This window comes from Sceloporus occidentalis, unplaced genomic scaffold, assembly GCF_023333645.1.
Source record: "Sceloporus occidentalis isolate IW3139 unplaced genomic scaffold, rSceOcc1.0.p SCAF_396, whole genome shotgun sequence".
Classification (NCBI taxonomy): domain Eukaryota; kingdom Metazoa; phylum Chordata; class Lepidosauria; order Squamata; family Phrynosomatidae; genus Sceloporus; species Sceloporus occidentalis.
This window is the reverse complement of record NW_028317376.1, coordinates 123,954-138,193: the sequence shown is the minus strand read 5'-3', so window position 1 is coordinate 138,193 and position 14,240 is coordinate 123,954. Positions and strand designations below refer to the sequence as shown.

The 14,240-nt window shown below is 39.9% G+C and overlaps 1 protein-coding gene across 1 annotated transcript in view; it reads left to right on the top strand.

Moving 5' to 3' along the window:
* The first annotated feature begins 492 nt into the window (after positions 1-492).
* The window catches only part of LOC149273209 (testis-expressed protein 10 homolog), a 33,550-nt gene continuing 19,802 nt past the window's right edge, over positions 493-14,240 (top strand). Inside the window, exons 1-7 of the mRNA XM_089506591.1 lie at positions 493-672; positions 2,093-2,784; positions 3,967-4,201; positions 8,215-8,324; positions 8,948-9,183; positions 9,775-9,913; positions 12,765-12,940. Coding sequence (XP_089362717.1) covers positions 493-672; positions 2,093-2,784; positions 3,967-4,201; positions 8,215-8,324; positions 8,948-9,183; positions 9,775-9,913; positions 12,765-12,940 — 1,768 coding nt within the window. The remainder of the gene's footprint in view (positions 673-2,092; positions 2,785-3,966; positions 4,202-8,214; positions 8,325-8,947; positions 9,184-9,774; positions 9,914-12,764; positions 12,941-14,240) is intronic.

Sequence of the window (14,240 nt, the reverse complement as noted above, 5' to 3'; positions counted from 1 at the left end):
CCTCATCTAGACTAGTTTAAGTGATTTGTCCTACCTAACGGACATGCATAATTCATCCAAATCAATTATTTATATGGCAGCTACAGCGCAGGAGAAGAATTCAGCCTTTCGAGCCACAAACGGTTAAAATCACATTATCCAAAATATCACCGCAGCCTTGCTTTTTGGATGGAATTACTTTCCGTAGAGGTCTAATGGGTGGGCGTGTATTCTTATGTTTTCGCTTTGTCACCCGGAAACAGTTCGTTTTGCGGAACTCCTTCCTGACACAAATTGCTGTCGAGGCTGCGGCGTGAGTTTATGTATAAACCAAGCGCGGCAAAATGTTTAAAATGTTAAATTAGAAGCGTTCAAATTGCTCCAGCGGTTTATTCTAGGAAATAGGGATCGCATCTGACATTTCTTTTACACCGATTAACGACGTCTTTTGATAGCATTTGTTAGGGGTAACCAAGCTGTTTTTTTTGGTAGGCTTATACTTTCAGACTTACTATGTCGAATAAACGAAAGCGGCAAGAAGATTTCCAGAAAGTGAAGCTAAAAGTTGGAAAGAAAAAACCCAGAGCAGACAATGCTACCGAAGTCAACTTTCGTTCTAAGTCTGTTCATCTGAGTGAACAGTTAAAAGGCGACACCTCGCTGCCCACTACGAAAAGAAAGCTCAACATCACAGTACGTCATATTCCTATGCTGAATGTTCGTCATATGTTTTCGGCAGCTATAGATACGTTTTTTAATGTGATCATTATAATGTGATATGTTTATAAATATCTCTTACAACTGTTTGGTTCTTAACTGACTTAATGTGACTTTGTATTTACAGAGGTTTTTATACATTATAGTATAGATTATATTAGACTTTGTCAGGGCTAGAATATACACGAAGGCATAAGTATTTAAATGTGTAAAGGCTGGGCATACCTCATGTACAAAATTTTAATATTCTTGTATTAATCTACATAAATACAAGCGTTCCTGACTCTTACAATACATTTTGGCCTTTGGCATTTCTATGGAAAATTAATACTTTTCTATCGTTCTGTTAATTTTTAGTAATAGTGGCATATAAAACAATGTAGCTTAGCATGGGGGGGGGGTAAAGCGGGTTTTAGTTAATTTAGATCAAATCAACTTCCTTTATGTGCAGACCTGGTTGCAGCTCTATTAGAAGTTTGGGTGACTCAGTCCATGCAAACACCAAACTAAGCAGACTTCTTATGATGGTGCTAAAGAGGTTTCCTTTATTGACGTTTGTTAGTTTATAACAGAGCCATTCTATTGTGTACAACAAGGTAGTATAAGTAGTCTGTGTTTTGTAGAAAAGATTGTTCCAGGACGCATACAACCTGGAAGCATGCAGCTGTGTTAATACGTTATTATTTTACATAGTTCCAACAATTTACGTAGCGCATCTTATAATACAATACAATATTCAAAGGCATGACAACTAGAGTTGACAGACAGAGACAAACTGATACATTAGGTAAATATGCTGTTGCAATCTTTAAAGTGAAAGTAATGTACAGAAACAAGTAGCAAGAGTGCCAACAATTAATGTGAGAGTTGTCTTAGTGGCAGAAAAGTCTTAGCTGCAAAGATGGTACTCTTCTGAAAAAGTGGGCTTTGAGGATTTTCTTGAATATTGATGAGCGAGAGTGAAAGGTAGAAGCGAGAGGTGGTAAGCGAGGAGGAAATCCGTAGCCCGCAAGAAGAACGTAAGAATTTAGTAGTAGTGTAATGGGGCAGTATAATGGAGGACTTTGAATATTAGTGGAATCATTTTAAATTTACATAATTAAGTTTAAAACTGTTAAAAACCACAGAATATTTTTGCAAACCTTTTTAGGTGGTGAACTTTGGGTGGGACCACATTTGTATAGCTTTCATTCATAGTTGCTCCTAATGTGGGCTATGGATATATTTGAATATATGAATTTTGTAATACTAATGTTTTGATTCCTTTAACAACTCTTGCCGTTATTGCATAGATTCTAGATAAATACAAATGTTTTGTTAATGTGTATGCAGTGTTCTTCGTTGCTTCATATAACCCTGAGTTGTTTTTTTTTTTTATTTCGTTTTTTTTCTATAGGATCTTTTATCCCAGATTCACCATTACAATACTGGCGTTAAACATAGTGCTCTGGTAGGCCTGCAAGAACTCCTGTCTGCTCACCCATCAGTGATCGATACACATATTTCTAGCATAATAGCAGAAGTGGCTGCGGTTTTTACAGATAAAGAGCCAACTGTAAGAATAGCTGCTGTTTCTCTCCTGAAATGCTTGGCTCCCATGATTCCGCAGGAAAAAGTTGCACCTTTTTTCCCGCTTGTAAGTGCTCACCTCTCCAGCGCTATGACTCATATCATAGTTGATATTCAGGAAGACTCGTTGAAGATATTGGATATCCTTTTGGAACAATATCCTGACCTACTAATTGATCGTAGCAGCATGCTCTTAAACAATTTCTTGGAACTTATTTCTCACCAAAACAACTCAAAAGAAAAAGGTGGAGAAAAACCATCGGCCTGGACCTTGTCTATAAATCCTAACAGAAAAATTACTTCTCAAAAGTGGAGGTTAAGTGTTCTGAATAGACTAAAGAAGTTCCTTCAAGCACTGGTGAGACAAGCTATGGAAAAGTTTCCAGACACAGAAAACTTGGAAAATGTTTTTTCCTCTAGAAAATACCTAGATGTTGTTTGGACTGAACATACACGTAGCAGACAACCTATTAAATTATATGAAAGTGGTGAACAGCAACAATCATCTTTCCGATTAAGGTAAGGTTTGTACAGCTTGTTTGCTGAGCTAGTATTCCTGTAAACAGGTTAAAATCCTCAGTGAAGGTCATTGAGCAAAGTTTTCAAACACGTTGGAGAAGAGTGATTTTTATGAACACTTTCCCTAATTTTCTTAATTGCAAACCAAAACGATTTTGCTTTTCAGATTGGCTCAATTAAAAAAAATAATACATTGTGCTCACAAGTATAGAGATGAAATGGTACCCATGGCAGTGGGATGTATGGGATAGGCATAACAGTATCCTGAATCCAGGACAAGGACAGATTCTCTGGCAGACTAGGTGGACCTAACGGCTTATCTGCCATCAAATTCCATGTTTCTACATTGTATTGAGAACCTCAAATGTACTTCTTTATCTTGTTTATCCTCATTTATTTGGGAGTACAATGTGAAGAAATAAAGTAGAGTTGCATGTGTCTAGGTATACTATAGGAAGCTTCCATGTTTTTCCAAGCTATCCTAATAGCCTTTTTTGGGGGCACCCAGTTGGGCAATTTTAACAATGCTGCTTGATCATTTTGTATTATATTTGGAAAATATATTCAGCCCTCATCCTACCACCTACGTGTTTTTTCCCTTCCTGTTGTAACACCCTGCTTGTTTTTTTTTTTTCTTTTTGTTTTTTTTGTTCACCTCTTTGTTTTTCTCTTGCTCCATAAACCTGTATTCTTAAAACCTAAAAAAACATATTTGTTCTTACTCCTTTTGCCACCTTGTTTGGAATATCAGTACTTATTTACACCAATCCTTTTTTTTAATGACATATGTTTCCTGAATATTGCTGATCACAATTTAAAAGGACTATAATACCAGGTAGAGAAACAAGTAGTGTTTCACTTAGAAACTGACATGATTGTTCACTGTAATAGTGTTTGCTACCACCTCTTTTCCATGGATACCGGTCTATGTTCATAGGCATCGGGAGTCCGCATTTGTGTCTTCCAAATGTTTCCTTCTTTGGCCATTAAGTGATTGAGCCGAGTGCGCTCTGCTGAAAATCTGGATTTGGGACCTGTTAGTTAATCTAAGAGAACACTCATTGGGGGAAAAAAATAAATAATGCATTCTTGCATTTCTATACTTGCCCATCGTTAGTATTTTATGTATGATGCCATGTACTACTTTCTCTTGTCATGATATTTTTCTTTTGTTTTCATAAGGACTCTGATAGGAATAACGGGCAACTCAGATGAAGGTTTGTCTTCAGCAACTAACCTTAAGGTATTCATTCAGGCAATAGTCCCACTGTTGATTGAATGCTGGGTTGAAGAATTTCCTGAAGCTGAATATGGAAACCCTCTTAATCCTGTGTCACATAATCTACTACAGCAGGTGCTAAGCATTGTTTCTCTGCTATGGAAGCTTAGCGAGCATCAAGATGAATCTCACAAAATGGTAGGAAAACAGCATTTTATGGAACAGTTACCTCTTCTGTTGTAAGGCTCTGTTGTGTTCTGTGACCAATAATTATTTTACATGCCTGGATGATGCCTAGCATATGCAAATTAGATGATTAAGGTCTCGTATAACCACTAAATAGTACCATTGCATGCGTGTAATATGTTTTGAAAATCCATAATTATGAATTCTCAATTTGCACAAGAAAATCCTGCCTGTCTGAAAAAGAAACAAATAGCAATATGCCCTAAATGAAAAAGGAAAGCATACAGAGAGACAAAAAGCTCAAACTGATGTAATGCTAGGTGGGGTATCCAAACTCTAACCTTAAAGCAAGTATAATATACCAAGAAAAATCCATACACATAAAATAGAAAAAAAATAATTGTCTCAATAAAACAAAATAACTAGTAAATATTAAGTGGTATATTTGCTTTGTGTATGACCACAAGCCATACAACAAATGTATTTGTGATAGTCTTCTGTCTTTCTTCATAATACTGTTACTATACTTGAAAAAATAAACACAACATGTATATAGAGTTTTCATATAATCCGTCTTGTCTTATGACAAATAGAGGTCAAACACTAAGATCCAGATCCTCCTCTTTGGCAGCCAGTGTAGGTCTGTGCACTGCGCGCAGACATCTCCCGCTACTGCCCTCCTCTTCCGCCGGGGCTTCTATGATGGAGCACCAGCGTGACACGACCTTCCGGTGCTCCACCTTGAAAGTACCGGCCAGCAGCAGCGGAGGTTGTCTGCGCGCATTGCGCAACATTCGCCAGCTGCCAGAGAGGAGGATCCGCTGCAGTGCTGCAGGAGACATGGATCATCCTCTCTGGCAGCTGGTGGGCGTCTGTGCGTTGCACGCATACAACCTCCGCTGCTGTCGACACCTCCACTGGGACTTCTATCATAGAGCACCGGCATTACATGACCTTCTGGTGCTCAGTCATAGAAGCTCCAGCGGAAGTGCTGGCCAGCAACAGAGGTTGTCTACGCACATCGCTCAGACGTTCACCGGTTGCCTCTACTAGACACCAAGGAGTCTGGAGCATGGGGGTTAGTCTGGGGGGGGGGGCAGAGTGTCATATCTGAGGGCACTATGGCATATAGGGGGGTATAAGGTGTCACAGGCAGGACTACTTGCCAAGCTGTGACGGTGTGGAGGGAGTGGGCATGAAGGGGTTAATAGCACCAGGCCTCTGGATTTACTAGCTTCACCCCTAAACAAGGCATAACTTATACCACATTAACCCCCAAATCCTGCCTGTATCCCCCCAGGTAGTCTACCATCTCTCTCACTCTCTCACTCAAGTTATGGTGGGGTAAAGGTGATGGAAAAACTCCTCCACTTTACCTAGGAATGGAATTCCTATAACTCAAGATCCTTATCAGTTAGGCCATGAATCACCACAGAGGTCCTGGGAAGATGACACCTCTTGCCAGAACAGATACAGAGGTCATGCACACAGAAACACATTTAAATGGACATCACATGAATCCATTGAATGCTAACACCCTGGGATTAACCACCTCTGCTGGATTACCCTTCCATGCATCCACTACATCATGAGTTAATCATGACAAGGCATATAGGGGATATAAGGCATATCTGGGATGGGCAGAGTGGCATATTTGGGGCTATAAGGCAAATCAGAGAGCACTATGGCATATAGGGGAGTAGAAGGCATATCTGGGGTGGGCAGAGTGGCATATCAGAGGGCACAGTGGCATATCTGGGGCTATAAGGCATATCAGAGGGCACAGTGGCATATCAGGGGGGGTATAAGGCATACAGGGGATATAAGACATATCTGGGGAGGGTGGAGTGGCATATCTGGGGGTATAATGCATATCAAAGGGCACAGTGGCATATCTGGGAGGCAGTGTGGCAAGCCTGGGCTCATATTCATAACTGGGGATTGGGGTCAGGTTGGGAAGTAAAAACAAGAAATGCTTTTTCTTTTTATTCTGCTGTTTGTGTTTAACATCCAGTTTGTTCTTTAAATTATTTTAAATAAATGGAAAATGTACATTATTTTTTCAATAGGATAAAAATATAATCGGGCCAACTAATCGATTATGAAAATAGTTAGCTGCAGCCCTAGTTTTTTGGGTTTTTTTTTTTTGCATATAGTTGTGTGTAATTCTATTTTGTGCGGTACTATTTTCTTTGCTTGTTTTACTTTTTGCACACCAGTGGGTATGTGTGGAGACTGCAGTAGTAAAAAACTTTGTTAAGCACTGTGTATCACTTTTTATTAGGGATGCACCGATATATTGGTGGCCGAAAAGGGCATTATCGGCAAAATGCCGAAAATAATCTTCCGCAGGGGCCAGGCTGCTTACCTGCGCACAGTGTACTAGCAGCATTTCTTGTATTAGCCAGGAAAAGCAGGAGCCCCGTGGGGTCACGTCGGTGCACGTCACATGACGCTGCTCTGTTCCCTGGGGGCGGGGCAAGAAAAGTTGGTAGCACAGCTTGCGAGCAACACAGAGGGAGGAAGCAGGGACCCTGCAGAAGTCTGCGAGTGAGATCTGCAGTTCAGGTTAGGGGATAGGGGAGGGTGTATGAGCAAGTATGCGTGGTTAATGGAGTGAAAGTGAGAGTGTGTGTGTGTGATGGATATGTGTGTGTGGGGGGCATGGCATAGGGAGCCTGTAATCACACTCCTATCATGCTCAGGTTCTAGCATGTACTGGCTGCCTGGGCATGATAGGAGTGTGATTGCTGTTAATTATATAATTAATATTATTGAATTTTTCTGTCCAATTTTGGTGTTACTTTTAATAAGTGTGTTTTTTGTTTGGGGGTCGTTTTCGGTTTTGGTTTCAGTTTCGGCCAAGTGAATCCTGAATTATTTTCATTGTTGTGGTCTTATGTAGTGTTGGCTTCTATTGGATATATTATGATCATGGACTAAAGCTTCAATTTAGATCTGAACGAGCATAAATATTAAGAAAAAAAGTTGAAATCTGCTACTAGCATGTTATAAGCCTTTGTTGTTGTCTCTGTATGAAGTTTTGCAAATAAACTGATTTATTATTTTTTAATTGTTTTATGTAGTGCCATTGTATTCTGTAGCGCTGTTCAATGGGTTGGTAGGATATAACAAGAAGTGTACCGTGTTTGCCCGAATACAGGCTGTACTTTATTCCCCCTGCTTTAAGCCTTTAAAGTGGGGAAGTGCCAGCTTAGACAACCTCCGCTGCCAGCACTTCCGCCGGAGCTTTGGTGGAGCACCGGCGTGACAAACTTTCGGTGCTCCACCATAGAAGCCCCAACGGAAGTACCGGGAGCGGAGGTTGTCTAAGCGCATTGCGCAGATGTTTACCGGCTGCCGGCACTTCCGCCAGTGCTTCTCAGTGCAGAAGTCCACTGGCCTGTCCCACTAGGCATCAGGGAGTCTGGGGGTGCCTTGGTAAGCCTGGGGGGGGCAGAGTGGCATATCTGTTAGTAAGGTGCATTATGAATTAAGGGCAGGGACCTTAAAATGGCTATTGGTTTTCTGTTTTGTATATAACATATGTTGACTAACTGCATAATAGATACCAGCAATGTTACACGTATTCCTGTGTATTAGGTTAAATACTGTTTTACCATTCCACTAAGGTGTATTTTTTCTTTAAAAATAAGTTTTTCTTTAAAATAGCACCAAACTTAGGGTGCGGCCTATAATCAAGCCAATACGGTATATAACATAACAATTTGACTTACAGAAACAGGTGAAAAAGGCCCCGCTCAAACGAGCTTATACCGTCGGTATCACACGTTTTACCCATCCACTTCAGAAATTCGAAGCACCTAACTATTCCCAGGGTAGCAGAGGATCATTGGAGCTGTAGTTTAGCAGCAATTGTAAAACTACCTGTTTACTACCTCAGGCATAACTGCTTTCATGCAATAGACATAGCATTGCATTAACATTTGTTTTTATTGGTTTCATTAAAATTACGTTACTGAAAGTTTTAAAGGGTTTTCTTATTTTTTTTTTTTTCTCCATAGGATGGATGGCTTAGAAAAAGTTATCTTAAAGATTTCAAGCATCATTTCATGAAATATTTTCCTTACTCCTTTTCTGAGGCAATGAAACAGAAGAAGAAAACAAAGAGAGGGTATTTTTTTTTTTTTTTTATTTATAAATGTGTATGCAATGAACACAGATTTGCTGATTGGCATCCAACCCATCCTTTGGTTAACATATGCTTCTGACATTTGAGTTGAGAAAATTCTTAGATCTGTACGTGACTGCTAAGATCACAAATAAAGAAAAAACAGACATGTATGTATCTTTGTAAGTGGGCCAAGAGCTACTGGAAGAACTATTTTAGTATATATAATATATCCTCGCAAATCACAATCTGCTTACTTATTAATGGTGTAATTTGCTCAACATTAATGAAAACATTTTATCATCTGTTGGAAACTCCTTTACGACCCTTTTCACGGTGAACAGTTAAGCAACTTTTCACTCTCCATATCAATATTGAAGCCCTTTAGAACTGCCTCCACTCTTACTCTTCCTTCTTAGTGTATGGGTGCTACAGAATCCTAAATATATGTTGTATTTTCTGTTTATACGCTTTGTATATTATACACATACCATATTGGTCTTATTACAAGTCTGTTCAAGCTCAGGTAAGCAAAATTTCAATACATCATAGCCATCATATTCTGCAGTGCTGTACAATGCGTAAACATGACATGATATATATCATGTTTTGTTTTTCCCCCCCAGCAAAGACTTCTCACTTACAAGCAACGGTCTCGACAGTCTGTTGTTGAATTTAACATTATGTGACATAATGGTGTCCTTGGCTAGTCCTGCAACTCTGGAAGAAGACTCGGGATGGCTTGCCACAATTCGAACATTTATAACAGACAAACTGATGCATGGATATAGGCTAAATGCTAAGCAATTAAAAAGATTACTTGATGTAACAAGCAGACTTTTAAATATTCAAAGGAACAGAGGTATGCATATGTTTCTTGTAATGTTTTTACCTAATACATCTTATTATTGAAATATAAATCCTATTACATGGAAACTTTTTAAATGAACAGTTCACTCCCCATTTGGGCCGCCTGATCTGTACATTTTCCATGCATTTTTCTGCCTCTATTCATCCAGGCTAGGTAATGAGTCCTCTATCTGCATATTAGGGTTTTTTTTTTGTTACCTCCTAGGTTTGTTTTTAATGTACATATAACAAAGGTTATACTTTAACATTTAGCATAGGTTAGGTATTTTAACCTCCTTTTAGTTGGTTGTCAGACTATTAACCTAGCCTTCTCCAGACTGAGCTTGTATGTTACAAGCCTCCCCTCTTTATTGTGCAAATAAGAGAGAGGTATCAATTGGTAATGTTGATTTTGCAGTATATTTAAGCTGGAGGTGGCGTATTCATTTCAATGATATTTTGAGGAAAATGTACCTAAGTGTGTGTGTGTGTATATTATATTTTTATGTTTCAAAAATGTATTTGAATAATCTAGACATTGAAATTATAATATAAATGTATACTCTGGTTATCTATTCATTAAATAGTATGGTTTTTTTATTAGCAGCTACAGAAAAACTGATCTATGCAGTTTACATGATGTATCAGCAGAAGGATTTGCTCTTTTCAGTGCGTGCAATGCTTCTAAATTTTTTTAGTAAACTTTATTTAAAAGAAGAAGAAATTTGTCTCAAGTTGGGGAGGTAAGGCTGTTTAATATTAGTTCGTTTTGGTAAGCATTTTCTATGATCTCTGTCGCTTAAATCTAATCTTTCTTGCATCCATACTTCGCATTTGAAATAACATGTACTATGTTAAATGTTATGCTAAAGAGAAAACAATTCACAGAACTGTTTTTTTGTATTTTCCTTTTTGTGGGTTTAAAAAAAAAAATAAAATAAAAATAGTTCAGGTATAAATTTACAGTTCCTGGTATATGCCACTTCCAAACAACAATACAAAATGTGTTTAACTCCTTCCATGCCTACATTTTACCACCAGCTTTAGTCAAAGTTTGCAGTAGTTTTTTGGGCGTGCTTTTTTCTCACACATTTAACTACAGGCATGCATTTACAGTTCCTGGTCTGTTACTGTCAAACACCTCAGTAAACATTCAGCAACTTCTCCTGGCTGCAGTGATACCACCTATGCATGGGTTTGTCTTTTTGGGAGCTAAAAGGTCACATTTGGGAGGGTCGCATCTGCGGAGTGGTTGGATTTTGACAGCTAGTCGGTCTGTGCCCATGCACTATTTGGGACATATTTGAACCCAGCCACAACAAAGAATCAATGAACCCATCAAATAATACATTTAAAAAAAAAAAAAAATACACCCCATGAGTATTTTAAATGCCAGTATTTAAAATGTTTCTATGTCAGGATTTGTGTGAAGATAGTGCTAATAGACAGATTTCTCAAATGGAGAAAAAGGTGATCAGAATGTTCTTTTAATCGAATATCTAGATTTACTGCTCAGTATGATCCCATATTCATGTGTTCTTGTATTTTTGAAATTACAGATTTCATAACGAAAGGGACATTCCAGACTCTGAGCACTTTAATATGCGTTTTTCTTTTGATGTGATGTCAGGGGCATATTAAACTAACCCATTAAGAGATGCAAAATGCCCACATATTTTCCACATTCTTGCACGTTTTCCAGGAAAGCTATATGTGACGGAACCTTCCATCACTGGGGCCGCTGGAGAGACCTGACTGTCAGCCTCCTCCCTATTGACTATGGGCCCTGACATTGTAAAGACTTCTGTGGCTACCCCAGCAGTATATCATCCCATCACTTGCTGAGGGGATTATCTCTGGCAGCCAGGGTCTGGAAGCAGGGAGTGACCGCCATTGTTTTAGTTAAATATCAGACCCCTCCACCCTATAGTGCGTTATTATGTTGTCCCCTCCCTTCCCCCCCAATTTCACTACTACCGACATTTACCCCGGCCATCCCTGGTATTGTTAATCCAGTTACTGCCCCTGTTGTCTCTGGGATGTGGTTTGTATCCCAATATTTTGTTTTATGTTAATGTCTGTTTTTTGCTGGATATATCCAGCTCTGTGTGTGAGAAATAAAACAGTCTTTCTTTGGTTTTACCCTACACTGCGTCTCGCTGGGGAACCGGGAAAAGTATGGTGTCCCAGGCTAAGGGAGCACAAGTCAACGGAGGTAGTCGGTCGGACTAGCCAGCTCCGTGACACTATATATCTATGCATTGCGATATAGACAGTCTGCCGTTTAGGGCTGCAATAACTAATCGATAATGAAAATCGTTGCCAACGTATTTCATTATCGATTTAGTTGAACCGACTATAAAATGAGGGTTTTTTCACAGCAAATGCTCAGAAAAATACCCATAGTTTTAAATCTGTTTAATTCAGTGTGACTCACAGCAGTTACTACTTACCAGTCACTCCCTGCAGTCACACTGTCGATTGGCCCCGTCCCTTTCTCATCTAACTGTGAGTATAAAATTAATATTTGGGCTGCTGAATCTAAGGGGAGGTGGGGGTTAATTTATTAAGGGGCAGTTATGGTTGATGGCGTGTTTAGGGTTAATTTAGGGGCAGTTATGGTTAATGGGGTTAATGTAGGATTAATTTAATGCTGAGGGTTAATTAATGTACCGTATTTGCTCGATTATAAGACGACCCCCCCCCCCATCTGAATATTAATTTAGGAAAAAAGAAAAAGCCTGAATATAAGACGACCCTATAGGAAAAGAGTTTTAATGTAAATGTTAATTCATGTAAACTATTTTTTAAAATAAAAGCTATGATTGAGAAAAATATTTTGTTTTTATTTACTTTTTATTTTCCAACCTGCCCCCCTGGGTATGCACATCTGCCCCAAGGCTTGCCACTCTGCCCCAGAAATGCCTCATACCCCCTATATGCCACTGTGCCCCATGATATGCCTTTTAACCGTCTATATGCCCCTGTGCCCCATGATATGCCTTTTCACCCCCTATGTGCCACTCTGCCTCCAGAAATTTTCTGGCATTTAGGGGGTTAAAATGCATATTATGGGGCATAGTGGCATATAGGGAGGTATAAGGCATTTCAGGAAGCAGAGTGGTGCATAGAGGGTTAAAAGGCATTTCTGGAAGCAGAGTGGCATTAAAGGGGTTAAAAGACATTTCATAGAGCACTCTGCCTACAGAAATGCCTTATGCCCCCCATTTAACACTCCATCCGCCCCCCCCCCCCCCATTACCGGTGCTTCCGGTTCCCCGGTGTGTTGTCTGGGCAGCATGTAGATGTCTACGCAATTCGCGTAGACAACTTCCGCTGCAGCCGGAAGGAGGTGCGGTTAGCAGTGGGGGTTGTCTGCATCCATCGCGCAGACCTTCCCTGGCTGTCAGTGAGAATTCTCCGCACCGGAACTCTCGCTGACAGCCGGGGAAGGTGTTGTTTTTTTTTGTTTTTTTTTTTTCTCACATCTAGCAACTAAAAGTCTCAGGCAAGAATAAAAATGCTGATGCTAAATGAATGCAAATTAAATGAATGGACCTTTTAAGTCTTTTGTTTGTTTTGTTTTTTTTGTAGAAGCAGAAGCAAGGTTTTATGTCGTTGGCTTGCCAATCTTCCACTGCAACTTGCTCAGCTTGGCTCCCGAAATGCTCATCTTTCCTCAGTAATGATTAATACAATATATACTGCTGCAGCCCGCGCAAACAAAGGAATACTACAGAGCCTACAACTCACAGCTTGCCAGATCTATGGTGATGGATTTATTTTTTCCCATAGGTGTTAAACAGAATTTTTCAGATTACCAAGTCCTGCATTAAGCAGTTCAGTGCACTAAGTGTATTTAATGGTTAAAGTTCCCCTTTATCACTTCGCTGACGTTGGCAGTCTTATTGTTCAGATAATTTTAATCACTAGGTCATGGAAAATTTGTGTGATATGTTGAGATATTGCGGTATTTGTAATTGTGTTTTTTTTTGCTAGACACTTCTGGATTGTTTAATTTTCTGTGTGCATTTGTGTATGTACACTATATGACCAAAATATGTGGACACCCTTCGTAATTATTGAAATTCGTTGGCGGTAGAATGGGTTGTACTGAAGAGCCCAGTGATTTTAAATGGGTGCTGTCATTTAAATTGAAGCATCTTTTAACAGCTCAGCTACGGAACTGTAAACCACGCACATTTACAGAGCGGGGCTACACATAGAACTTAAAAATAGCCTGTCCTCTGTAGCATTGCATTACCATATGCACCGTGCATCATCAAGTGGGTTTCCATTACTGAGCAGCTGCCCAGAAGCTGTAGTTTACTATGCGTGGAGTGGTGTAAAGCACACTTCTGCTGGGCTCTGGTGTGTTGGAAACATGTTCTCTTGCGTGTTGTATCATGCTTCACTGTCTGCAGTGCTGTGAAAAAGTATTTGCCTGCTTTCAAATTTCTTCTGTTTTTGCATATTTGTGACACAATTGTTTCAGATCACCCAACTAATTTTAATATTCGACAAAGATAACTACGGAGAAATGATAAAAGGAAGAAAACTATCCAACCCTACATTACCCCCTAAATTACTGTCATAAATCAAGTACTCACCCCCGCCATCGTTCCCACGCTGATGTCTCCGCTCCTTCCCGGCTTACTGACACAGCAGCAAGCAGGGCCTCTCCAGCTACACTCCCACGCAGCTGCAGCCGGAGGTTAACAGGAGGGAGGGGGCGCTCGCTCCGTTGCCAGGGAGACGCGTCTCTCTCTAGCTGCCGGCAGAATCAAGTGAAACGTAGGACACGCTCCACCGTTGCCATAGCAACACGTTTCAAATACTGACGTCATTTTGGCGCCAAATTTGAACGTATTTAGACGCTTCAGTCCCAGTATCCTTTGCTGAAGTATCAGTTGAAGTTTATTTCCTATACTGAAGCGTTCTCTGTGTTTTGACCCTTTGTGTACCAGACCCTATTCTCGCTTACCGACCATTATCTATTTTGCTGCCTGCCTTTGACCCTTGCTTGTTTTTGACGCTGCCTCTGCTCGTGCCCTATTGTACCTCGTCTGG